Raw genomic sequence first — 26,885 nt, forward strand, 5'->3', positions numbered from 1 at the left:
GGAAAAGTTTAATATTCAGTATATCTGAAGAATTCCTTTGTTCTTAGCAGTAACTAATATAAGACGTGGCCCAGCTCAGCGCTGTCAGGTTTCTAAGAGCACGTGGAGCAAGACTGTGGTTCCTGCGTTTGCTTCTCCCACAGGACCAGCATAGCTCATCTCGTTGGGAGAAACCAGCCTTCAGACAGACAAATGTAGGACTTTAATTTTAGAATAATGCAGTTAGGGTCACTTACAAAAAGGAAAAAACAATGCATGGTTTACATGTAAATTCACAGTTCACTTTACAGCAAAGTAACTGAATTTCTGGACATCTGCCTGGTATTATTCAAGTCACAAATCTTTAGATTGTGATTTACAGCATTAAATTGCCCTGATAAGTTGTATCTCTAGCTGACACCACCTGTTTTATCTTTCTTCACATTTCTTTATATATCTTATTTTATACATCTTGATGCCTAATTTCAAATTGAGCTGAGATCACAAATAAGCTGCCATTGGCAGATGAGCACATTTTCAAATATGCAATAATAAAAGTTTAAATAAGAAAAGGAGGGGGAAAAGGAGTCAGCAAAGATGTACTTGCAAACCGCACCGTACAAGTTTGTCTAACAGCATCTGGGACTCACGTAGACCTTGCATTGATAAATGCAAAGACCGTTTATCCTACAGCAGAGGAGGATGCTGTAGGATAAATGCTGAGATGTCCAAGTTACGCAGTCAGGTTAAATTTGAAGATGCTGCATTTCTTACATGGGGTAACATGCATGCTGTTCGTGAGAAATAGAAGGAAAACACTGTGCTGTGCCATTCTTTAAGTTTTCTTAACTAGACCCTGCTGAAGCTACTATGAGAAATTTTGGGCTTAGGCAGGGTGGGTGATCAGCAACTGATACCTCTGACAGCAGAGATACGGTAACGGCTAAGCGAGGAAGGCTGGGATGAAAGGGGCGAGGGATGGAATCTAGGAAAAGCTAAGCGGAGACAGTGACTGAGATAAATGCTTTCAGGGTGGGAAGACTGGAGGAGGTGGAGCAGAAAGGCTGCTCTGAAGGGGGGTGGCAGGACATACCCTGGACCACAGATTTCCCGGCCGCTGCCGTGGAGCTGCAGCGTCTGCGGGCAGATCAGCTCATCTGCTTTGAGTGCTGATCCAGCTGCGTTTACTTTACTAGTGACGGTAGTTACACCAACGCCAAAATCAGAGCACCCTAAAATGGATCCAACCCTGCTCCTTCCCGTGCCCTGAATATTTAACTGAAAAATACTGGGGTGAAACTTGGAGGAGGCTTTTTAATACTACTTTTCAATGACTAAAAAATGGGCTTTGTGGTACAAACCCCCACCACGTACGGGATTCTCTCCTGCCTCAGCCCTCGCGTTCCAGCCGTTAATCTGGGCTTTCAGGGGTGGTTACTGACTGCTTGTTAATCATTTTCTGGCCACCTGATTTGGGTTATGAAAGCAGAAGCATTGATCGCGGGCAGCTGTCAGGCAAAGCTGTGCTTTTAGTTTATAAATGGACATACAGATGCTGAAACCGGTGGGATGTTTTGCCCTAATTTTTCTTTCCTTTGCTTTCTCCTGTAACGGAGAAGTTTTCCATCAGATCACCTGAGCCTGAGAAACTGGGTGGCCTGCTACACCATTATTTTTCTTGCCCTAAATTTCTCATATAAAAGGTGCAATCCCATCACCTGAGACATGGTGAAAAATCATTTCATTCAATGCTCATGGAATGTTCAAGTGAAATCAGAAGGAACACTTTGGAAAAGTCCGTATGGAATTTAATAACACCTTTAAAACATGCATTGAAAAGTGTACAAAGGACCAGGGTCACAGAGTGAATGAGGAGAAAACAAAATACCGGGTAGCTGCTTGTTAATGGCACTTTGTCCTTCCCTTGCAGCCGGGGAGGCTGGGGCTGTCTGGGAGCGCGGCAAGAGCCTGGAGTTAGTGACTGCTCCCAGGGCAGGCGCGCCGAGGGAAATCGGGCTGTGCAGGCAGGCTGAGCGCTGGCGTTCCCGGCCCCAGGGGGCTTGTCTTCCCCTTCCCCGCCTCTATAATGTTCCTCGGTGGTAGTTTTTGACGTTTTAAGTGTGAAGTATTGCCCTTATAGATAAGCGCCATAGAGTTTTTGAAGCAGAAAACCCTCGTTGGGCTGCATTTGCACATCCTAGAGCACAAACTCGGCACCCTCAGACGGCTGCCGGCTCTGAGGACGGGGCAGGGGAGGCAGGAGCCTTTCCTCAACCCCAGGCTTCAGCTCACCGCAGGCTTGCCTAGCTGTGTGCTTGCACATTTTCCATACCTTTGAGCATCTTCTACTGTTAGAAGCCTTCGTTCAGAAAAAGTAAAGCCACGTGGCCGAGTACTATCAAATACGCCATGTATTTTTTTAAAAAACAGCATGTCAAGTTCATATTTTATCTGCAAAAATGGAGCATGAATGTGTTTGATATCTACCTTAGCAAACAGATTAATGGTAATTAAAGATTAATTTTATGTAATTAGCATGAAAATGCAGTTAAATGATGAGTAAGTGGACCAGGAATAGAAGTTTATGATGTCTTACTGTTTGTTTTTACATGGAGTCTTTTGTTTTTCAGCAAACAGAGGAAGTGGGGCAGCAGGCAGCTCGCAGACTGGTGATGCGCTGGGGAAAGCACTTGCCTCTGTAAGGAAATATTTACTTTGGAATACACATTTACCGTTTTGAAAGTGTGAACTTTAATCAGAATTGGACGTCTGGAGTTTACGAAGATGAACAGCAAATGAGAGAGATCTGGTCTCAGAGATCACCCGCGTGGAGTTACTGCCAACCGAAATATTGAACAATCGGTGCAAAATGGTGTTTAAGAAGCTTTAGACTTAATTTTATGGTAGAATAGAAATGGAAAGAGGGGAAGCCTTGACCTGGACGCATTGACTGGGTGCCAAGGAGCTGTGTCTGTTAGTCTATCACACCCTGCGTTTCCTAGGGCGAGGGAGGTCTGAACAGAACCCAGCAGCAGGTTGGCACTACCGAGCCATCCGCAAACAAGATTCCTTTTGAATTTGCCTTTAGATTTTCTATTTTTCATGGCGGTTTCCACCTATTCAGTTACTGTGGTTACTGTTAAAGTCAGCAGTTACCACCTCTTACCTGGGTAGCTGGGGCACGGCAGGTTTCCAGCTCAAAGCAGGAGGAAACCTTGCCGTGCCCCAGCTATTGTTGCGGTACCAGTTGGCACGGGCTGACTTTTAATAAGGACCACTATAGTTATTTTCTGGGCAGAGTGGGTTCCATTGAGTTCTCATGAGAGTTAATTTTTTTTTTTTAATATTCTTCGATGCTTCATTGACAAAGACGAAAAGTCAGAGTCTAGTTTGCCTGAAATAACTGATACAGTACAGAATCCACTTTGAAGTGGTGCCCTGACAAATGGCACGGGTGGTGAGCGGGGACACCGCGGGGCGGTGGCACCCTCGCCCAGGCACGAGGCACGCGGGGGCTTTCTCGCCGGAGCAGCGGACGAGTAGTTGGAGTCTGCTGCTGCGGATTACCCGCTGTGCCAGGGTTTAACGTGCTCTGCTCCCTTTGCTTTATTTTGGCCGTTAAGGGATTTCAGCTTAACAAAAAAGCAATTTTCAGGCGTGCTTTAAGGCCTTGTTCAATGACACTCATTCGTAAAGTAGTCTATGCAATGAAATGTGTTTATCTACCGTAGCAGATCCGTGTGACGATCAGAAACCATCGCTTAATTGGGTAGTGTCTGTTCCCATCAAAAGGGGTCTGTTGTCTAGCTTCCTGCATCTAATACAGTTTTGTCTTTATAAAAATATTAATATTTGAATAAGAGGCTTTTTAACCTGTCCTGCTTTCATTTAAATGAACTGAATGCATAAGAATTCCATATTTCTTTCTGCATCAGTTTGTGATGGCTTTAGATTAATTCTGTATCATCTTTTAAAGATCTATTCTCCAGATCACACCAACAACAGCTTTTCATCAAATCCTTCAACTCCTGTTGGTTCTCCCCCTTCTCTCTCAGGTATTGTTGTTACAATTCTATTTTACTGAACGTTTCAACATATTTTTGGTAGGAGATGCCTAAATGAGCTCCTGCGGTACTGGGTGTGAGATGTGCATCCAGCCGGCAGCACCAGGCGGTTCCCGTATCGCTGTGCAGCGTCGCAGGTGGCTGGTGGCCCCAGAGAGATGAGCAGAGAGGTGTCCTACAGGCTGTATTTCCAGTGCAGAGAGAAGGTCGTTGCAGCTCTTGGGTGGATGCATTTCCAGAAAAGCACAGTGGGTTTATGCATCTTTATTGCAGCTTCCTGCAGTGCCCTCGGGGTCTCGTGGCAGGTGATTTCTGCCCTGTGCAGAGCGTGTCCCCGTGCCGTGGCCGTGCCCCTGTGCAGGGACACCCCCGCCCTCGCGGCAGCCTCACGCCAGGGTGGCCGTGCCAGGTACATCTCCTTGTCTGTTACCCCCTCCCCTCCCGGGGCTGAAGCGAACGCTGGTTTGATCCATTAAATGTGTCTCTGGACAAACTGAGCCCCTGTGAATCCAGTTGAGTCATTTTATAGTTTGTTTACAATAAACGCATATTTTAACTAAACCCACTTTACTAATAAAAGCCTAAACTGAAAAGATCTAGAGGCCCAGGGTAGTTCTCATGAGCATCAGGTGTTTTAAATGTTTACCTGAATATAACTCATATTTCTTAAACCTTGAGACTTCTCAGCTAGAGTGTTAGGCTTCTCCTCCCACGCAGCACACGCTGACTCTTTGGAGAACGCCTCCCGGCTTTCCATCCCCTCCCTGAGACGAGGTCTGTGTCACAAGTAACCGAAGACCCCGGTCTCCTCTTCTTTGTGCATGAGCCCTGCATCCTGTTAACCTCACCAGGAACCCTAAGAGGCAGCCGAGGCAGTAGGGCCGTGCTGGCGAGAGGTGTGATCCATCCCTCCTCCTCCGTGGGGCATGAGGAGCAGGACAGAGGTGGAAGGAGCTCCTGGGCTCCTCATCCGTTAAAGAGACGCAGGGCTAGTAGCAGCTCTGCGGTGACGAGACCCTTTGGGGAGGAGGGATGGAGAGAAGCTTGTGCTCGCGGGCAGCCTCTGCAGGGCGAGGGCTAGGAGGACGCCGCGTCCACCGCCCTCCGGCTCGCCTGCTGCGAAGGAGCACGTAACGTCAGGGTGAACAAATGTCCCCACATAAGCCACCCCTAGCAGGGGACAGAGGGGCCACCTGGCCTGTCGTAGCTTAGGAGGGGGTCTCACGCCTCAGGAAATGCCTTTCTGCCCTTATTTTGCCCGAAACCGCCCCCGAGGTGTAGCACCCGTGGTGCCGGGGCTGCGTTTCTCCGAGCAAGGCACTGCCCTCCTTCTCGATGGAAAGGGCCGAGCCAAAGAGAAAAATCCCGTGTTAATTTGGGATTACCCAGGCTCTGCTGGGTAAATAGGGAGAACCGAGTGTCAAAATAAATAAAAATAAGGAGTATAAGTGCGTTTAGATAAGAGCTGAAAGTGTTTAGCACGCAAGCCGCTTTCCCTCAAGGATATCAAGGACTAGTTAAAAAATACTTTGAAAGTAAAGATTGCTGCTCATTGCTCCATTCAGTGCTGTAGCAAAACCTCAACTAAAAACTCCATAGGGACCAGAAGAGGGAAGATGTAAGTTTTAATTAGAACTGGCATAATTTTGACTTCTATGAGAAAAAAATTATACTGTGAGAGCTTAAAAAAATTGCCATGAGTTCCACCCTGGCCTGTCTCAATTCAAGGAAATACCACTCGATGTAGACATTAAGACTAAAATCCTAATATTTCCATCTCAAATTCTTAACCCCATTTTAGGAGATCATTCAGAAGATCGCTCGTTCAAAAGAACAGTATAAAATGTCTAAGCTTTGTATAAAAGCTTTTGGGAAAATACTTGGAAAAAACCTTCTTTTCCCCATGTTTGCCTCTTTCACAAGGGCAAATTTTTCCTTAGAAAATGCTGCTGCAGACCAGGAGCCCTTTTCTTCCCGGAGCAACAGGAACAGATTTGGAGCAGCGGATACAAACCAGAAGGTTTTCGGTCAGACCTTTGGCGGTCTCACCGGGCTAAACCAAATAATCTGCCCAAAGAGAGAGCGCAAACCTCATCAGCGTATACGTGAATGTTGTGTGCAGTGCTTTTACTGACTTCTTTCTGTAAGATTTTGTGAATTTGATGGTGGGATGACGTAATCGGTGGCCCTGAGTGTGTCTGGAAGCAAGGCTAGGAGAATGGGCTAGTCTGCGCTGGGCTCGCGTAGGGGTCCAGCCGCCCCGCAGCACCCGGCAGCAGCGCTGCTTCTCCTTCCACCACCGAGACGTTTCCTTCTCCCGGAGCCTCTCGGAGCTCCAGCTGCCGAATGAATGCAGCCCTCTATGCGGAGGAGCAGCCTGGGGGAACTTTGTGGCCTGCATCTACGTGCTTTGCTACAAAATACCTTTTTTTTTTTTTTTTTAATCCGTGTGTATTTTGGAAGTTCTCCATATGTCTGCTCTATAGTCTATCTGGAATACGGCATTTACATGTCTACAAAACTGTCCAAAAAGTTTGAAAGACATTTTTGTTTGCATAGTTCTAATGGTAATTCCAATTTTACTATTAGCAGGCACAGCTGTTTGGTCTAGAAATGGAGGTCAAGCGTCATCATCTCCCAATTATGAAGGTCCCTTACACTCTTTGGTATGTTTTGATTAGTGACCTCCTCTGCCTCAGTATTTTACTTGCTGTTCTTTCCATTTCTCATCCATTCTTCTCACACAGGTTTTCATTTCGTTAGTGACCGCTATGCCCTCGGACTTGATTTTACCACCTCTAATTTCATATCATGGGCGCCCCGTGCTCTAGCTACGTGCTGCGGTTCGAGATGCTGCTGGCCAGGGTCTCCTGTTTGACAGGGGATGCGGTGTTGAAGTCTACTGCAAAGGGGAAGGAGGACCACAAACAGAGGGGAGGATGAGCGGGCAGATGGAATAGATTGAAGAGAAAATGGGAGTAGAAAGCTGTGGTGGCTGTCACGCAGGACGCAAGCCTCCATCAGTCCCGTGGAGTGAGGGAGGGAGCGCGGCCGATGCAGCAGCGGTGGTCGGGAGTCTTCTCCCTGGGAAAAGCCGGCAGGCTGAGCTTGCCAGGCCGAGCTGGTCCTAAATGCTCATGTGGCAGAGAGGGTTAAAGGGATGTGGGTAAGATTTGTCACCTTTCCTAGTGGAAAGATTAAGAGTCGGAGCTGGCCAAAAGCACGGTAGGGCAGAGAAGAAGTGCAGAGAGTCCAGCGTCCTCTGTCTCGCTCTTCTCGGTTGGTTGTCGGCCTCAGCTGGAAGTCTGGGGGCTTCACTAATCTGTGTGAAACGCCTGACGTATTGCTGGGTGTGAAATAAATAGTGCTAGAATTTGAAAGTTTCCTTAAAAAGAAAAAAGCCATCAGGTAATTCCCGAGGGCACAGTGTTTAACCCCCCAGTATGGGGTGGGGTTTTTTCTGCAATGCAACACTCCTGTTGGCTTCGTTAGAAGTTTGCCAGAGTCTGGAATTAGGGGCTGTTTTTTCCGCCCCGATACAGAAATCCTTCTCATGATTGACTGTGATATTTTCTAGGCTGTCTGTCTTCTGGAGGTTTTTTAGTTATTTTGGTTTGTGGAGAGCAATGGGTCGGCCAAGAGATTTGCTGAAGAGATCCATAAGCTGTGCCTATTTATTTTTGCAGCTCAGGCTCCCCCGTGCTTGGGGGCTGTCCTGGGAGCTTCCCCCTTCCGTATTTTATTAAAGAGCAAAGACTTCAGGTGCCCAGGTCCACACAAGGCTTGCGCTGAGGATAGCCGAGGGCAGTGGTGGGGCTTGGGGGAAGCAGAGGAGGGGGTGCAGGGGGGTTCCATGGGCAGCAGCTCCCACAGCAGGTTGTTCCCAGAGCATGCCACGCAGACGTGGGTCCCTCCTTCCGTGGAGCAGCCTGTGCGACACGCAGGCTGATGCCTCGAGACTGATCCTCCCTGCAGCCCATCACTTCTCCTCATCCTGGCCCTGCCAGCAGCACGCCTCAGGGGATATTTTTGGCTTAGCCAGGAGCACGGTGCTGGGAGGCAGCGAGTCGGGAGAGCGGCGGTCAGGGTTCTCGAAGGGCTGTGGGTGGGCTGGCTGTTAGGGTGGTGGGGAAGTGGGAGGCGAGGGCCCGTCCTTCCCTGGCGCCTGGTTGTAGGGACCCCAGTGGCATCGCAGCCGGGGGGTCGGGGCAGCCCCGCGCCTCTCGTGCCCCGGGACCGCCCCGGCTGCTGGGCGCTGCCACGTTGCTCAGCGGCCGTAAGCTGCTCGGTTAGGGAAGAGTATTTATTGCTGCTTTTACCAGTGATAAAAAGTGATTTCAGGATACATACCTGTAGGGACAAAATCCAACAGGCAGCGAGGGACTGTAGGATCTGGTAGTTCCTCTTTCTCTCTTTGTGCGTGATCCTGGGATTAGATGGGGGGAGGAAATTCCCAGTCAGAGATTGATTACGATTAGAGGTATATTTGTTTCTTTACTTCTACTTCTTTTTTTATTTTTTTTATTATTTTTTTTTTAAGTATCACTAAAACTTTTCAAAGACATAGAGGGCAACATATGTACTGTAATGATTATGTTCATGAGGAATCATTGAACCTGTTTTGCCCATGAAAATCAAAGCTGTACTCGTGTTAACCATGCTCTCTCCTTCCCCGCAACGCTACTCTAAACATTGCCCTAGGGAAACAAAACCACTCCTTTCAAAAAAAAAAAAAAAAAAAAGAAAAAAAAAAAAGAAAAAAAAAAGCCAAAACCAACAAAAAAACACCAGGGGGTTGAGAAGGAAGGACTGGCTGTCAGTGACCGTGCCCCCGCGCGCCCCACGCCCACCGGCGGCAGCGCCTCGTGCCCGGCGCTGGGCAGCCCTGCGCGCCTGCTGATGCTTTTCCTGCTTTGTTTCTCGCACGCAAACAGCAAAGCCGGATCGAGGACCGCCTGGAGAGACTGGACGACGCCATCCACGTGCTGCGCAACCACGCGGTGGGGCCCGCCACCGCCATGCCGGGGGGCCACGCCGACATGCACGGCTTGATAGGGCCGTCGCACAATGGAGCCATGGCTGGTCTGGGGTCCGGCTACGGCACCGGCCTGCTCTCCGCCAACCGGCACTCGCTCATGGTAAGCCATGGGGCTCGCTGACAGCGCTGGGGTGGAAAACTAACCAGCTTCAAGGGCTTGGGGACGCGGGAAGAAAGGGGTGGATGGGTGTATGGACGGGTGTAAGGGTCTGCAAGGGTTTGCAGATTCTCAGAGATGTTACACACTAGTGCACGTGAGCGTACTCGTGGCGGGAGCGGTAGCGCCTTGCCTTCGCACAGCGTGTACGCGTGAGCTATTTTACAGCGACAAATGTGCGTACGCGTGTTTCTCTCGGGTGCCAGTGAGCGCACCCGTTCCTGTTCGGCACTGCCTGTGCCCTCAGCCCAGCTGGCACGACTCCTGTCACTGGTACCGAGCTGCTCGGCGCCGTGTCCGGCCTCGTTAGCCGTCCTTGCTGACGAGCCCGGCTTGGCTGAGGGCACGCATGCACCAAGAAGGCACTGACGGGCAGCGGGTGTACGGGGAACAGCAGCCCCATGGCAGGCGGCAGAGCGTGCCGGTGAGAGCTGCCCCGTGGCAGCCGGCAGGAGCCGGAGGTCCTGAAATACTTTTTCCCTTTTTGCTTTGAAAAAGGTTTTGGCAGTGTCGCCTGTCGCTCGGGACCCGCCACTTGCTTGGGGCAGTTTTCAGTGCAAGGCGCGGTTTTGGCATGCAGGGCTGGAGAAGGTTTAAGGAATGGGAGGTAATCCTGTTCTTGTTCTAAACACATGCTTAAATTTGGGAGGAGAAGGTAGTTCAGAGTTAGAGTTGCATGTGCTCGCTGTGGCATGTGTTTCACTCTGGATTACGTGACCCTTCTGTAACGTGAAATAGCCGGGGCACAGAAGCCTGGCTCTGCAAACCCTCCTCAGGCTCGCGCGCTTGTCCTTGCGGTTCCGAGTCCCCCGACTGTCACCGCTGCCTGGGGAAGCGGTGTGTCACAAAAGCCCGTGGGATCAGCTCTGTAATTTGCCTTACATGCACCACTTAGGTCTCCAGGACAGACGTCTTGCACTTGGCAAAGGAAATATTTTGCGGTTGCTTTCTCTCTTGCAGAGGAGAAACATGTCTCTTCAATCTTTTTCTTTTTTAGTATGTCAGAAAAGTAATAAGGAAAATCATTTAATGCATTTGAGTCTACAGAAATTCTTAAAGTCCCTCAGCAGAAGTTAACGAAAAAATAACAGTCCTGCAGGAGCTGAGCAACAGCAATTCTCAATTAGGAAGCGGCGAAGTTGCGCACGTGCAGAGCTGAACTAGACCAGCGCAATCTTCAGCAGGATTAAAAGGCATTCGTTTTATACTTCCAAATTTCATTCCAGAAATAGAGTTGCTTACTCACACGTGGAATGGGGGAAGGCAACAAGGAGTTATCTGGCAGTATTTTCAGACGGTTCAAGCTATTTAGGTTAATTAAGACTAGGGGAAAATATGTGGAAGGAGAAAGGGACCTGACAGATCCATGGCCAGTTTGCTGCTGCACGGCGCTGTGGAGGACTAGGCTTGATCCCCTGCTCTTCTCACATGCTGAGGGCAAGACCGGGCAGATTAGAAGAAAGAATTTCAATTAACCATATACATATAGGGAGGAAAGCATGTGACTCTGCTAGACTCGTATGGAAATTTCTCCTTGGTGTGTGAGGATCCCTAAAAACAAGACAAAAAACCCACTGAATTGAAAAGGCACATGAGAAAGGACGCCAAAACTGATGGAGTCGCAGTATGTGCCTTGGGTATATATTTACATATACATACGTGTGTATACCTTCCCCGGAGCTGTCTTCTGTTTTGGTTTTCCTATCTCAAAAAAGTGTAGTGGAATTAGGACGAGTTCAGGGACAAATGGCAGGACTGATTGCAAGCATGGAAGGATATTCATGTGAAGGGAGGTTGAACAGATTGTGGTGATTTTGTTTAGAAAGGAGATGAATAAGAGGAGACATAATAGAGGTACATAGAATAATGGACAGCATAGAGAAGGTAAATCTAGCTCTCCTATTCATCCTGCCTTATAATTAAAGAACAAGGGGACATTCAGTGAACCTGACAAAAAGAAATACTTTTTATTCAACACACAATGACCTGTGAAATTCATTGCTCCAAGATGTAATCAAGGCCAAATGTTCAGAAGCATTCCAAATAGGATTAGACATCATATGGAAAATGCAAACATTTAGAGTTTTATTTGATAGGATTCAGACAGGATTCCTCCTTTTTATCACAAGGGAAGGAAAAAAGTAAAGAAAGAAAGGAGAACTTTGATGCCCGAGTGTGAGGCAACTACTAGGGGAAGGAAGGAGCTTCTCCTGGTGGCCAATTATTTGATAATTACCACGTCCCCCGGCCCGCTGCGCGCCGGGGATGCCCTCGCGCTAGGCGTGTCGTGATAGGCGGTTAGGTGATTATAAAATAATTAGCCTCCAGCGGTACGGAGAGCACGGCTTTATTCAGCAGGGCCGTTCCTGAGCCTGGTGCGATGCTGGGGGAAGTCCTCGGGCGGCTCCTCCAGCCTGGCTGCGGCTTTCGGCCGCTCTCCATCCCGCACTGGGGACGGCTCCGCAGCCCTCGGCACACTCCATCTCCGGCCAAGGGCAAGGTTTTCTGTCTCGGCTTGAGTGCCGAGCACCATCCAGAGCCTTCGCAGCTGAGGTCCGCCATCTCATGCGGGCATTTAAATATCCCAGCTGTCTGCTGCTTCCCCCCTGCAAGGAAAAGCTTGCTTTGCAGGTGTCCTTACCCAGCTTCCTTGACCGAACAGTTCTCCCCTTCAAACTTGTCCACATACAACGCCCTAAGCTAAATATTTGCCCATAGTTTCTGTTGCTTCAGGTTACTAAAAATGTAAAATCAGTTGTTGAAAGTAAGCACCTGAGAAAGGAAAGGCGGCGGGGGGTATTTTTTTATTGGGGCAGCTTTGTGACAGGCTCTGCTCCTCGTTAAATTAGATGTTACTAAAAGCGACTGCGTCGTGGGTGAAATATCATTAAAAGCCACAACTGAGACTGCACCATTTGCAATTCAAAAAAAAAAGTGAAGTGTTAACTGAGAATGGTCTGGCGAAAGGCTCCGAGAGGGAAAAAGATGCTTTTTCAGCAGCTCCGTTAAATCCATCTCCTCTCCCCTTCCCCAATAAAATTAGCATGAACCAGACATTGTTTTGCTCTCTGTGGCAGTTGCTGAGAATTCACAAAAGGAAATTCTAGATTGTAATTTAGCTTGGCCTCAGGTAATGTGTTAAATACACTTGGGATACATATAATCTAAGATTTTAGTTTGTACAAAGCTATTTTTTCCTCCAGTGTTTAAACAATACTGGTTTTAATGAAGAAATCTGGCTTTATTAAAAGCCAGATCTGTGACTTACAACTGTTTCTGCATATCTGCTCTCAATCAAGAGAAAAGAGTTTAATTTTTGTAGCTTTGTTCGCTTTGCATATGTTAAACTGATGCAACATGCACCCAGGGCATCACTTCAGAGACAGTTTGTTCCATAAATATGTGCTCCTCGCCTAAATACCAGATGTAGGTGAAGTTAGATTTAAACAAAAAAAGCAGCAACAATGAGAAATCGAAGTGCTGGTATCATGCGTCTAAAAAACCCCTCATATTTTTAGGAATATGTAGGCACTTGCTTTTCCAAGAGAAATGCCGAGTGATGGGGTCTGACCACAAACAAAACGAAGTTTTGTTTGGACTTTGCTGAATAAGTATGTGGTCAGAGCAAGGTAACCGAGCAGGAGAATTCGGATGCTTGGAGAGCGCGCTGCTGCTGCAAACAAGACGGGGACATTGCTCTGAAAACCCAGAGCCTGCCGCCTTCCCAAGCAGCATTACTCACTGTCTGAAACCGTAACTTGGGTGAAAGAGTCGGGCCCGATAATTTCTTTTGGAAAACTGGTATGAATTTTGAAGTAAAAACATAAGAACAAAGGAAATAGTTCTTGAGTAGAGTCAGTCTGAAGTTAGCCTTTGACCATTTGATACATTCCACGCTGAAAAGGAAGTTGAAGGGGGAAAAAATTTAAAAAAAAAAAATGAAGGAGGATACTGGTAATGTTTTCCACATTTGAATTTTAATACATGAAACAGGCTATAAAAGGCTGGCCAGCTGCAGTAAATAAAGTAGCAGTGGGAGGTATGGACCGGAAACTTGTAGAGCGCGCTGGTGGAAGCGGCTGTGCCCACCGCGCACCTCCGCACGCTGCCCGAGCGCGCCGGGGCGACCCCGGAGCGCTGCGGAGCCCGCGCGCCCTGCCCGCGCTCTCCCTCGCGCAGCAGATGTGCGACTTTTCTCCCCAGACAAAAATAAGGCAGAGATCGGTCGGATGCTGCTGGAAATGGGAATCAAGTGCTCCGGTTTGAATGGAATGAGGCCAGATTTACAGCTGTGTGGCTGGGAGCGGAGTCCTGCTCCCTGCGCGAACGGCTCGCTGCAGCAGGCTGTCTTAAAAGGGATTTCTTATTTTACATTCCCTCGCTTTTTTTATTAGTGGCCCAGTAAGGAGAGCGTTTAAGCATTTACTAATTTTTAGCAGGCCCCTGGAATTTGCTGATGTCCCTGTTTCTAATTTCCCCCGTGCCATGAGCAAACCGGCGTGCATTAATTCCCAGCGCTTACGAGTGCGGCGTGTTGGATACCGGCGTAGCAGCACACCGCGTTAGCGGTGCGGGCCCGGGGGAGCCGCCCGCGCCTCTGCGCCCGCCGCGCTGCAGCAGCAGCACGTACAGCCGGGAGAAGGGCAGCGGGAACGTCTTAAAACAGGGATACGTCTCAAATGGCAGCCCTCGGGTGCAGGAGCCGGGGGGGAAGCCCTCGCAGGGCGCCGGGCACGGCTTCCTTGGCCGGGTGGGAATTTGAACGCCCAGCGTCCCCCCGGCGCGCCGGTGGGGTGCGGCGGCTGCTCGCCCAAAGCTGGGCCCTCTGCAGGTGTATCTGGGGGTCGTGGGGGGAGCGGGGAAGGCGGGGATCCCGCTCATGGAGCAGATGAGATGGAGGTTCGGGTTTCCCATCCCATCGAGACCCGGGTTCTGCAAACACACGTGCGCTCAACTTCACCACCACGAGTCGTCCCCTTGGGACTATTCGTGACGTTGAAGGCAAGCGCGTGCACGAGCGCTTGCGGGATTGCAAACATCGTCGTTCAAATAGTCTGCCGTCGCCGGGCTCGTAAAGCCGGGACGGAACAAGGACACTTCTGGGAAGAGGCAGAAGTGGCTGAGAAATGGGGCTGATGTGGGTTTGTTGTCAGGCTGCTCGTAACATTTCTGCCTCCACAAGGGTCTTTAAGGCCGAAGTTTCAGAAGTCGCGTGTCAAGACGCAAACTCGGAGTTGGGGTTGATGTATTCTGCCCATCTCCATCCCTCAAGGGCCTGAGCTCAGCGTATGTTCTCAGCTTGAGCTGTGAATTTCCTGGCTTTCCGCAGTTCCTGTTATTTCAGAGGTTATGCGGACTGCGGGGATTTTAGCGTAACATTTCGACTTGAGTTGGAGAAAACCGTGTTTAAATGCTAACTTTTGCACGGGAGTGTTAGAAGACACATGTTTCTTTTGTAGTGGTGCACGAAGGTATCGATTAAAATCACTATAAACCAGAAACCGGTGTACGTTATTTTTAAGCTAGCGCTTAGAAGGCTGTCAGCCAGCCTGCATGCTTCACGTGAGGGCCCACAGGAAGAGAGCGTGTTCGTGCGTATTTTTTTTTTTACATCCACATTAAATTAACTTACGGAATTTTCCACCCCTAGGAATTAGGGTAGGAGCTCGTGAAGTAATTCAGTTATGTCATTTGTACACAAACAAAAAGCGTCAAGCGACTTGGCGTTATTTAAAAGACAAAATATGGCTCTTGCTGCTTTGTCTTACTATCTTTTTCTCCTCTTAATTTTTAGCACGGTTGTAGCTGCCGCGTCTGTGGTTTGTTTTGCTTGACCGTGTGTTTTAGTTAGCAGGTGTAATATAAATTCAGAAAAACTGGACAGACTGACCTTACTGGAATGAAGTCTGACATAACAGGCACCAGTGTAGGGTTTTTATATAGCACCGTTTTCTGCCTAATTGGTTGACATTCCTAATGCCACGCAATTACAGCCTTTATCATATTTTTAAATTATGTTGGAGCTATAAAGTTCATTTTGACCAGGAGAGAAACCACGGACCAATATTTAAACGACACCTTTTCTGGAAAGCGTCGTCCTCGCACAACGGCTCCATTCATTTCCAACCCGCTAATTAGGCACGTGGTTAAAACCCCGTCGTATTTTGGTTTCCCGGGTTTCATTTCTGCGTCGCGAGCTCCCTGCGAGCTCCGCGTGGCCGGCAGGCGCGCGCTCCCGCGTGGCGCCGGGGAGCAGCCGCCGCGTGTTTGAAGAGCCGCTTGGCGCAGTGTCGGAGTCTCGAGGTGCGGAGGCAGGGCCGCTGCCGGGGGCGGCCGCGAGGGCACCCCGTCATCTGGACGGGCCCCCCGTCGTCTGCAACCGGGTCCCGAACTAAAGCGTCCAGGCGTGCGGACTTGCTTGCGGCATGGTTTCCTCCCTCCCTTCCCGGCTGTCGAGCGAAGAAGAGTTAATATTCTTAATCCTGTACTTTAGGATCCTTTATATCTGCGGATTTAGCCAACCCTTAAGTGAATAATCATCTCTGTTGGAAAGAAATCGCAGGGATTATTCCGGTGACTTCCCTCCGACGGCCATGGCAACCCACTTCTCTCCATAATAGGTCGCAACCCGTTGATTCCCTTCACGTGCTTCAAGCGTCTCCCGCGGCGGGCAGGCGAGGCCGGTGGAGCGCGGGAGCCCTCGCGCTGAGCGGCTGCCCGCGGGGGGACGGCTTTGGAGAGCTGGAGGCGGGCGCGACGCTCGGCCGCGGCCTCTGCCGCGCGGGGCAAAGCCAGCCGGGCTCGGCTCTTCCCGCGGGGCCGGCGCGTGGCGCCGAGCCAGGCCTCCTCCTGCCCAGCTGGGGGACGGGGGCTCCCCGCGGAGCCCCGCCACGCCGCGCGCTCCCGTGGCCTCCAGGCACGCGCGCCGCCGCTGCGCCGGCATCCCGGCCTGGCGTGGAGACGTGGCACTTGCGCTTTTTTTTCCTTCATCTTCTTCCCCTTCCTTTTCGCAGCGAAGTCCGTCTTTGCCACTTCCAGCTCCGTTTAAATGGCTTTTGCATACAACTGGCTCGCAAACCGCCCTTTCATAAGATACTTGGCGAGCTGCTCCGTACTCGGCGCTACTTTCTTTCTGTAGAAAAAAAAGTGAACTTTGCTTTTTTCCTGATTTAATGCCACTCTTAATGTCGTCTTTTTGTTTTTTTTTTTTTTTTTATTAAATCCTTTCTTTTCCTTTTGATCTTATTTATAGCTGAGCCACCGGTCATATGGAAACTATTATTGTATAGCATGGAGATGAAAGACTTCGGCGCAGTTAAATAAGAGTGAATAATTTGGACCAATAATACACACATACAGTGAGAGACCGTTTGTGTCAGAGTGGCCTGCGCTGTTCCCTTTTTAATATAGCGGTAGAGGTTTATAAGGGCTTTGCACAAATCTGCTTTCTGTCAGACATATAAATTTTGACAATATTGAACACATGTTAACATGCATCACCTTACAACTTTCTTGCCACGTGTTCTTATTTAGCTAATTGGATAACACAAGGTCATCATTTTTAAAAGGACAAAGCGCGTTGCTTGTTGCATTTGTTCACAGTATCGGTGAGGTAGGACTAATCTCTTCCTAAGCGGAGCCCGAAGCTGTGGTCCAGGCTATAGGTGATAGTTCTCCGTTGTATTTGGACAGCTAATGGGGGGGGTGAAAGCCCCCTCTCGGCATGAGAAGGGTTAACCGTGAGGAGCGGGGTGCAACGCTCATAACTTCGTAGGAAACCTTTCCTCGTTTCTTACAGCTGATGGGTGCTCCTCACCGTGCCCCCGCTTCAAATGCCCGTCTGTGAGCAATAAAGGAAACTCCTGGATGACCATTTCTCAGCACTGCTCGGGATTCACTTCTGGGTCAGGTGGGGGGTTCCTTGCTCCGGAGGATGAAGTTTTCCTCGTCCTGAGACATGACACAGAGAGAGGGAATCCGAGGTCGTTCCAACACGGACGTGGCGCTGGGGCTGTCGGGTGCAGCCAGGGTTTCACGGGGAGGGTCCAAGTCAGAGGCACCAGCGCAGGTTTGCGTGTCGGGGGGGTCTGATCACCACGCAGGCGCCTTTCCTCGTTCCCTTGGCTGGGCCTGCGCTGCGGGCACAGAGGCGGTGACGCGGGGCGGGTGCCGCTCCCCGGCCCCCCGCTCCGCCGCGGCCGCCGCTGGGAAGGCACGCTTGCAGAGCGGGGTTTCGGTTCTCGGGAGTGATTTTTACATCTGCAGCAGAGAGCCGGGGAAACTCCTTCTAGAGAAAGAGCCGTGGTGGCTCTGTGTGAGCGGGCGAAGCGAGCCAGCCCCGGGCTCCCACAGCGCAGCAGTGCCGGGGTGGCTCAGGCCAGCAGCCTGCTCTGGGGGCTCGTCTGTGGGGATAGTGTCCGTAAGGATTGAATAACTGTCAGGTCACGCTGTACGTCGTGACACTGATGAAACGAGCACCTTGGACGCAGCAGAGTAGCGTTTATTTTTTAAAAGAAAGAAGAACGCACTTTGTAGGACGGGGGCGAAACTGCAGGTTTTTTCCCGTCATGTTCTTTACCTGGCGTAACTACAGGTATACCTCTCCATCGTGAAATGCTGAGTATTCAAGAATTAATTTCCACATATTTTTTTTAAAACAGTTTCCCATCCCCGATGTATATACAGATAGTGCAAATAATCTGGAATACGTACAAACTAGCATAACCAGAAAAGCCTGACGTTTGTACCGACTACCTGTTACTGTATATAGAAATGCAAATGCAGAGTTAAGAGAAGGCAAGGTCTGGCCTTCTTCCAGCTCTTGGAAGTTTTTTAAATGCCATAAAAGTATGAATTTGGACATACCTGTCTAGGTTTTCACCCTGTCTCTGTCAGCCTAGTACGTGCGTGCCTCCAGAGAGACCTGCACTGGAAAGTCCACGGAAAGATTTTGATCCTTACTTGACTCCCTGCCTCTGGGATCAGCCTTCTCTGTACCTGTGTTCATTTATCTTGCAGAAGCCTTTTTAACCTTCGTAGCCAAAAAAACACAGGACTGGGGCTTCTCACGGTTTTTCCCTTTGGCTGAATTAGCTCGAGCGGAATGCACTGCAGACGCGGGTATGCACACGTATGCTTGGGTACCTGCGTGTGCCCGGGATGGTGATTGCAAAGGGGAGGTTAAGGCAGAGATTTGCACATCAACAGCAGAGCCCACTTACACCTCCCGTGCACATTTTAGGATTTGTTATTTGTTGGGGTTTTTTTTTTTTCCACTCCAGTCTGCTGAGTGCTGCAGTAGGGGGCTGTTTAAAGAGATGGAAATAAATAAAATATTAATAGAACTTCAAAGTGAGTTTGATTCTCTAAAGATAAGTAGTATTTATAATCTACACTCCCGGGCTGGGGGGAATGATTCATATCTTCGCTCCACCTCGGGGCAGAGCTGTTGTTTGTATAACAGACAAACCGGCGGCACCGCTGGCTGCGGAGGGAGGGGGAAGCAGAAAACGCAGCATCCTCTGTGTCCCCGGCGGTGCCGGGAGCTGCCCACGCCCCGAGCTCGCAGGCGTCGCTGCTTTCGGTCCCCAACACCTTCTGTAGGCTGGGCTGTGTTTCAGGGAGTCGCGTCCCCGGGCAAATGGTGGGTTTCGGCGGCGTTTGGCGGCGTGGTGGAGCTCCTGAAGGTGCTGGGCTCCTGGTGAAAGCGGCTGATGATGTTTGAAGGAGAAAAGTAAGTGGCCAGCCTCTTTTAGGGGACAACTGAGGCCTGAAGTTTGCTGCAAAAGCGGTTGTTTGGGTACCCACGCGGGACAGAGCGTCCCGTGGGCAGGGAGATGCGGTGGCCTGCTGAAAACCGCAGCACTGCCAGAAAAAACTGCCCCTGTAGTCCTCTGCGTGGGGGACTGCTTGGCGTGGTTAGTTTGGATCTTTTGCGCGTACACACACACACAAAGGCGTTTATAGCCCGGTAGAGTTGGCGGTGAAGTCTTTCTGTCTGTCAGAAAGTACACCGGGTATGGAGAACGACGTGAGGGGGCTGCCTGAATCCGCTCGCAAGCGATGGAAACCGGAGAAATAAAGTATGTAGGAAAACATGCTACGGAAAGGCCATTGCAAGGTGGTGGTTTGTGTGGCCGTAGAGTTAGAAAGCGTCGGTGTTTCGGAGCAGCTCGCTCGCTGCGGCGTGGGGAGGACTGCGGGTGGGAGGGGTGCTGCAGCCCAAGCTCCATCCCACCTCGGGATGCGCGTCTCCCATGCAGAGAGAGGGGAAAATGGGCTTCGAGTCAGTCCCAGTGGATAAGAAATGGTCTGTCTTCCATGCAGGGATGGCCATAGGTTGGACTTGCTCATTAAGCAAGCCTAGAGTTTGCCAGTTGGCAGGAAAAAAAGCTGCAGATCTCAAGAAGCAAGATTGATCACGTGGTGGGTTGTAAAAGAGAAGAAAAGAGTTGGTAGGTGTTACCATTCAGTTGTGAAACGTAACATAGGTGGTTACCTGCCAGATCTCTTCAGAACCTGAAGGAGAAGAAATGTGAGGAAATCTCTTTTTATTGGAATCAATTTTAAAAAGGTAATTCATGTTAGTTATGTATGTCAGTGGTAAAGTGGTGACTTCATGGCATCTCTTTTTTTACATCTGAGTTCAACACTTCACTTTAAAAATCCTCCAAATCATTAGCTTTTGGTTATTACCATGTCTGCTGTTTGACATGGTAAAACAAGACGTAGCCTTCAAGAAGTCAGGCCAAATAATCAAGATAGCCAGGTTGTCCTCCTTCAAGCTGGACCACCCAACTGGAGGCATCTCGTGTAGCCCCGTAGGGAGGTGGTCCAGGGGAGGAGGTGGCCTGCGCTGGGGCAGGAGGGGGACGGGACGCCTGCTGTCTCTGGGTCGGTCGGTCGGTCTGTCTGCACAGGCCATGGACGGATCCCAGGGAGGCTGGCAGGAAAAGGGGGGGACCCAGAGCGAGACATCGTGTCTGTCAAAGCGCTTTACAGCTTCCAGCCGCTCTCGGGAGCTCTGCTCTGGTTGCCAACCAGAAGTGGTATCATATGTTTCTTTGTCTTCGTCGACCTCAAAACTAAACGGTTTTCATCTTTTGTAGAATCACAGAAAAATGTAGATTGGAGGGGACTTGTGGAGGTGGCCGAGGAGAGACCCCTGCTCGCGGCGGGGGCAGCTTTGGAGTCAGGTCCAGCTCCCAAGCTGGGTGGGGTTGCCCAGGGTCATACCCAGCTGAGCTGGGAATCGCTGGGGATGGAGGAGGACAGCCTGCTTCACTAGGCGTTTTCCTTCACAGGTGTGGGGAGAAAGTACTTTTTCTCCTCGGAAGGATGTCATCAGGATTTTACCACTCAGTTTTCTGCCCTGAGATTTCAGGAGGGGCAACTGCTGAGCTCCAAGCACCTCATGACAACTGGTTCTCTCTTTAAACCAAATGATGCCGATTCCAGTCTTTTCCTAGTATCTGATGTTTTAAAAATGAGAATGTCTCAACAAGGAGAGAGTTTTTTGTCTCTGCTATTTTACACTTGCTTTCGGTTATTTGCATTTTGACTAGTAGTAAAAGATTTTCTCAAGTTCCCCTTGGCAGGATTCCCTTTTATCTTTCTCGCTGCGGTCTCGACTTGCTGTTAGCAATTATCCTATATTATCTTGTAAGTCTGATTAGAAACATCCCTCCATCTTTCTATCTGCCCGAGTCCTTTTTGAGAATAAAGAGCGATTTACAGTTCTCTGCCGGGTTTATCACCCCTTTCACTCGAGTGTTAGGGGTTGCACGCACCTGAGGAGGTGGAGTGCTGAGTTTTGCTTGTGGACATGCTGTCTGTCCATCCTGCAGAGGTCTGTCGGTACCTCTCTGGCTCGGAGCGCAGCCAGCCGGAGCTGCGGTGCAGGACCGGGGAGGCAGCGCCGGTGGTACCGCTCCGGGTGCTTTTATATCAGTGTCCCCTGCAACTCCTGACAGTTCTGCTCTTCAGATGCTGAGCGCTTCTCGGCAGTCTCCTTCACTTAATGGAGGAGCAACCCTGCTCCGCAGAGTATGTCTGTGAGCCACGTAGAGGGGAGGAATGGATGCGCTTCCATCACGCCCACGCTGTCAGCTCCGATGATGATGGCATTACTGGAGTGTTTAATAAAACCTTTATTGGTGTATTACCTGGAGTCATGGTGTTGGCAGGAATGGTGCCCCTTCGGGTTTGGGACTCGGCGGTTAATGAAATCCAGCGAGCACTAATTTGGACGGGGCTTCTCGTTTTGGAAAGGCAGGTGACACGTTATTATGTTTGGGGGGAGCGGGGGCCGCGCCACCCGCTGCCGCAGCTCCCGCTGTCAGAGGCTTAGCTGGCATTACGGGGGGAAAAAATGGCAGGCCTGTGAATCTGATCCCCCGAAATGAAAGTCGAATGCCAAATTGAAATTCCTGCAGGACTTCCGATAGCAATGGGGGAATTGAGAAGCCCACAATTAAGCATATGGGCATTAAGATAATTGTCAGATCTGTTGGCGGACATGATAGAAGACAGATGGGTAGGATTCAGTGCGCTCGGCTGCGGCACCCTGGGAGACGATTTGACGTTTTACCTGCCTGAGCTGCTCGGCCGTGTTTGTCACGAGGCGTGCGGTGCAGCACCCTCCCGGGCGGCCTGCGCGGCTGTGCGCGGCGCGGCTGTGCGCGGCGCGGCTGTGCGGGCCGTCTGCGCCCTCTAGTGAAACGCATCCCGGCGCCGTGGCGCACCGGCCCCATCCCTCTCCTGGGGTCCCCGGCGCTTGGGGCTCGGCCGGCTGTCCGGTGCCGCACGGCCTCACCGCTGCCTCTCTCCTCCCCGGCAGGTCGGAGCGCACCGGGAGGACGGGGTCAGCCTCCGCGGGAGCCACTCGCTCGTGCCAAACCAGGTCCCGGTCCCCCAGCTGCCCGTCCAGTCTGCCACGTCCCCGGATTTGAACCCGCCCCAGGACCCGTACAGGGGTGAGTACCGCCTGCCTGGGAAGCCCGTCCCGGGGTGCAGCGTTCCCAAACACGCGGCCCAGACGGCTGTGACCCGGGCTGGAGGGATGAGGCGTCTGCGCTTCTGGTCAGAGGGGTGGTGGAGACTGTAACGCGGCGCAGGACGCAGGGCGCAGGCAAGACGGCAGGGCAGAGCCTGTTCGCTGATTCAGCTCCGCGCTCTGAAGTGCTCCAGCTGTTGCAACTAGAAGTGTGCCAGCAGCTTACCTCTGGACGGCAAGTCTTGAGACCAGGACTGTTTTAAGCACAAAATTAAGAGCGTAGAAAACACTGCAGCAGGCACATCAAAAGGGCATGAGTTTAAGGTGAGGCTTAGCCCCGCAGATTTTCCACCACCTTTACAATTCGGCCCGGGGGCAGGGCAGCACTGGGAGCCTCTCCTTGTCTCACGAGATGCTGCAGTGCCCGAAGCCTGGCAGACTCCTCTGCCTGGAGCTAAGCGAACCCAGAGGACATCGGGGGCTTGTCGTTCTTCTTAGAGGCAGCTGATCTTCCCGTTCAAGCACGGAAGAGCGAGCCCAAACTATTATGATGCCTTACAAGGTCCTGCCTATTCACTGCAGCCGAGGTATTTTCATTATTTTCAGAACAGCATATTAAAGATTTTTTTATTTTTAAGGTGAAGGAAAAGTTATGTAGTGATTGAAGAACAGGAATAGCAGCTAGGCATCTGTGCCCCCTTCCACGGCTACCGAGCAGCTGGAAACGCCGGTCTGGGCAAGATCACAAGCTCTGTCCATTTTGTAAAAAGCAGATAATGTCGTCTACTGACAGGTAGTGAGCGTGCAGAACTCCTTCAGCCATAGGAATCAAATTTGCTCGAGGAGTTCAAAGTCTTGCTTTCTCCCTAAATCCTTGCCTGCAGAAGCAGCTCAGGGTAAGGGCCGGTGCACGTGCCAGCTCCCCGCTCAGAGCGAGGCGCGTGGTTCCTGCGATGACGGTCTCCGGTGCCGTTTTCGCTGATGTAGCTGATGTCCTGTAGAGCGTGAGCCCTCGGCTGTTCCTGAAGGCAGAGGAGCAGAGCTAGACCTCGAAACCCCGTTCTCAGGAGCTGCCGCGCCCACGCCCGGCTCTGCGGCGCTGAGCTGGGGCTGCGCCGCGGGTCGCCCTTCGCTGGGGATGGAGGGCGCAGACCCGGGACCGTTCAGGCGTTGGCTTAAGCACGGCTTGACAGCTTGTCCGTGTGTTTTCTCGCAGGCATGCCAACCGGACTGCAAGGGCAGAGCGTCTCTTCGGGTAGCTCCGAAATCAAATCTGACGACGAGGGAGATGAAAACCTCCAGGACACAAAGTCTTCTGAGGACAAGAAACTAGAGGATGACAAGAAGGATATCAAATCAATTACTAGGTCAAGATCTAGGTAACAGTATATAATAGTGTCGCTTCATTTAATTCCTTTACTGGATTTCGATGAAGTGAACAGAACAGGAGGAAACTATGAGTTTTTTTCCTGGCAGGTAAAACCACAGCCTAAGTGGAACGGCATGGCTGTTCTGGCCGTACCGAGTACCTTTCTGGTACCTGTACTCCAGGACGTCCTCAAATTCGAACAATTCACTGATTTGGACACTGAGCAAGTTCTCCACAATCTGTAAAGAAATTGCGTTACGCTAAAGCGTATGAATTAGGCTGTTATTCCTCTCTGCCTGCGCTTGCAAATTGGAATACAGTATGGATTTTCATCTCTCTAAAGATGTGCCTAAGAGCTGATCACACCTGCATCTGAACTAACAAACCGTATGCTTTTCTTCTACCTCTGAAATAAATGTGTCATTCCCAGTCCTCAATTTCTGTAAATCTCTAGGGCTCCCTAGGTTTAAGCGGAGGGTTTAGAGGTCTTTACTTGGTTGGCATACTCTTTATAAGTTTTGGGGAAATACTAGCAAAGTCATAGCTGCATTGTATCATCGGGGAACTCATGCCCATGGTGAACGCGAGCAGCGTCTGTGGGTGCTGCAGACGTGAGCCTGAGCAAGGGACAGGCTTCACTTCTGTCCCTTGAGCTTCACCTGCCTCGCCTGCATGTCACCACAGGGCCCGAGGTACAGCTCGGGACTGCCGGTACTCGTCATCGTAGCAGAAATCCCAGTGAAGCCGAAATCCAGGCACAAGCCTGCTCTGTTCAGGGGATTTTCTTAAAGATGGATGGCAGCGTCCTTCTGCCTTTTCTCCTTCCACGCCTGGTTCTCTGTGTAAAAACCGAGCCGAGGTAGGAAGCGTCTGGGCAGACGTGCTGCCTCCGAGAGAGCGCCGAGGCTTGGACTTCCCAGGCCAGCGCTCGCCGATGTTTAAAACATTAATTACATTTACGTCTCTTATGAGTGGAGAAAATATTTGACACTCGAGATTTTCTCTGAATAAATGTGTTGAAGTAACCGTATGTACAAGTGAGGTTTTCATGTGCGTTTACGATATGGTAAGAAGAAAGCACCTTTATGCTGACGTGAGGTGATCATAGTGCTTGTTAATTCAACAAATATGCTGTCGCTTATGCATATTTATATGTGCTTTGAAGCTATTGCAGGCTAACGTTTTTGCTTTTAACTTGCTTGCAGCTTTAAAAGGTTACTCCTGATATTTAGTTATATGTCTAAATCCATGTTGTTAGGGCTGCTGAAAATTTATTACTGCATTTGCATAACCAGTTCAAATTATATAGTGCCAGTGACTCACCAGTGGATGTGTTTTCAATTTAAAATCATCATTTTATCTGGGTAGAAAGCAGTTTTGTCGCAGAAAGGATGCAGAAGTTCACCGTAGGGCTCTTCAGCCATAAATTACTTCCGTGGCTCTTTGCCCATGGGCGTTTCGGTGCCCCGTGCTCCGTGCAGGGACTGGGGTGCCGCCCACACCCGCTGCCCGTGGCTTGCCGCTGCTCGGGAGGGTGGCGGATCCTCACCCTCGGTGGTGGAGAAAGTTTCTTCCAAAACCGGAGTGACAGTCTGCTGAAAGGAGGGCGTGTAAATGCGCGGCTGTCATCCTGGCTTGGAAGCTACTGCTGGGAGGCCGGAGCCCGTGCGACTTGGGTGCAAGGGAGAGAGGGAGAGGTCCCCTCGCTGACTGGGGACAAGCTCCTCGTTCCCGAGGCGAAGGCGCGGGCAGCAGAGCGGGAGCAGCGCACATAGCCACCGCCGCGTCCTTCGGGGTTAAAGGGTGACGATAAGTGGAGATTTGCCACGACTTCAGACGTTGCAGTATTGGCTGTGATAAAATGTTATTGAAAAAAAACATATGTCTGCTGCTTTAAAATATCGGAAGTCCTGCCTCGCAGGATGTAAAGCTTCCTTTCAAACCGAGGCTTTACTCAGTGTAAAATTTAAGGAGACTGAATTTTGTGCAGGTTTGGTGGAAGAGGAGCAGCAAATAAGAATGGCTCAGAGGGTGTCTGCTCATGAATTGTATCCTGGTTTTGGATGAAGCCTGTTGAAAATCTTTGTACTACCTATTTCCCACACCATTAGAAAATGATGTACTCCTTTTGTCTCCCAGCAATAACGATGACGAAGACCTGACACCGGAGCAGAAGGCCGAGAGGGAAAAGGAAAGGAGAATGGCCAACAACGCTCGGGAGCGCCTGCGCGTCCGCGACATCAACGAGGCTTTCAAGGAGTTGGGCCGGATGGTGCAGCTCCATCTGAAGAGCGACAAGCCCCAGACCAAGCTCCTGATCTTACACCAGGCTGTGGCCGTCATCCTCAGCTTAGAACAGCAAGTCAGAGGTCAGCGTGCCACCTCTTCTACCTCCTCACCTCCCTCCTGGGCTTCGGCCACGCCAAACACACCGTTCTGGATGGGGAAAGCTTGGCATGGGGCACCTGGTGCCAGGGAGAGGGGCAAGACCTAGCCCTTGGCACCCAGAGCCAGCCGGGCGTCTCCGAGCACCTGGGGGGCTTGCGTTCCCCCGTGGCGCCGGGGATGCTGGCACAGGCCCTCGGCAGCCTCGGCACATTCTACATTCTTTAGCGAGATCCGAGTTCAATATTAAGCTCGGCCGCTCGTTAGCAAAGCGCTCAGGCGCGCGGAGGCGTTCGCAGAGCTTGCGTCCGGGGTCGTACTGCCTTCAGCGCGTCGCCTGACCCAGCTGCGTCCTCCGCGTCGGCCCGCTACGTTCCCGTAGCGGGACCGGAACGAATAGCTGACGATGAATTATTTTACATGCCCATGCAATGAACGGTCCGATCTGGTATCAAAATGTGAGTATTTGAAATCGCCTTTTGCTTCAATTCAACAGAAAGAAATCTGAATCCTAAAGCAGCGTGTCTGAAAAGAAGGGAAGAAGAGAAAGTCTCTTCAGATCCTCCTCCGCTTTCCCTGGCGGGACCCCACCCTGGGATGGGAGATGCCTCCAATCACATGGGACAGATGTAAAAAAGGCAAGTTTGTTTTCACCGTGCCCTGGGAGCCTTCTGCCCCGCGGCCGGAGGGGCTCCCCGGTCCAGCCCCCCACCCCCGGGCAGACCGTCCCCCGGGCGCTGCGCGGGGCTGGACGTGCCAGCCCGCCCCGTAGAAACTGATTTTCGGGTCGCCCTGCGAGCGCGCTTGATTTCCAAGGCAGCGTGCAGGTGGGTTGCTGGAGGAGGGTGTGGGGACGCTCGCTCAGCTCTCCTGGACTGATGAGATTTTTTACTTCTTCC

At 50.8% G+C, this 26,885-nt stretch overlaps 1 protein-coding gene across 10 annotated transcripts in view; it reads left to right on the forward strand.

Annotated features, from left to right (window-relative positions):
* LOC309415078 (transcription factor 4) overlaps positions 1–26,619 on the forward strand; it is a gene marked incomplete at its 3' end in the record, with an annotated part of 234,114 nt that extends 207,495 nt beyond the window's left edge. For 4 of the 10 annotated variants that reach the window (XM_082012483.1, XM_082012485.1, XM_082012486.1 and 1 more), the window contains 8 exons: positions 2,610–2,677; positions 3,956–4,034; positions 6,633–6,709; positions 8,978–9,181; positions 22,077–22,212; positions 23,449–23,611; positions 25,741–25,970; positions 26,483–26,619. In XM_082012483.1, the coding sequence (XP_081868609.1) occupies positions 2,610–2,677; positions 3,956–4,034; positions 6,633–6,709; positions 8,978–9,181; positions 22,077–22,212; positions 23,449–23,611; positions 25,741–25,970; positions 26,483–26,619 (1,094 nt within the window). The remainder of the gene's footprint in view (positions 1–2,609; positions 2,678–3,955; positions 4,035–6,632; positions 6,710–8,977; positions 9,182–22,076; positions 22,213–23,448; positions 23,612–25,740; positions 25,971–26,482) is intronic. The other 6 variants (XM_082012488.1, XM_082012489.1, XM_082012492.1 and 3 more) reach the window with 3 other exon arrangements.
* Between the last annotated feature and the right edge of the window lie 266 nt (positions 26,620–26,885).

Source organism: Phaethon aethereus (assembly GCF_964289735.1).
Source record: "Phaethon aethereus genome assembly, chromosome: W".
NCBI lineage: Eukaryota > Metazoa > Chordata > Aves > Phaethontiformes > Phaethontidae > Phaethon > Phaethon aethereus.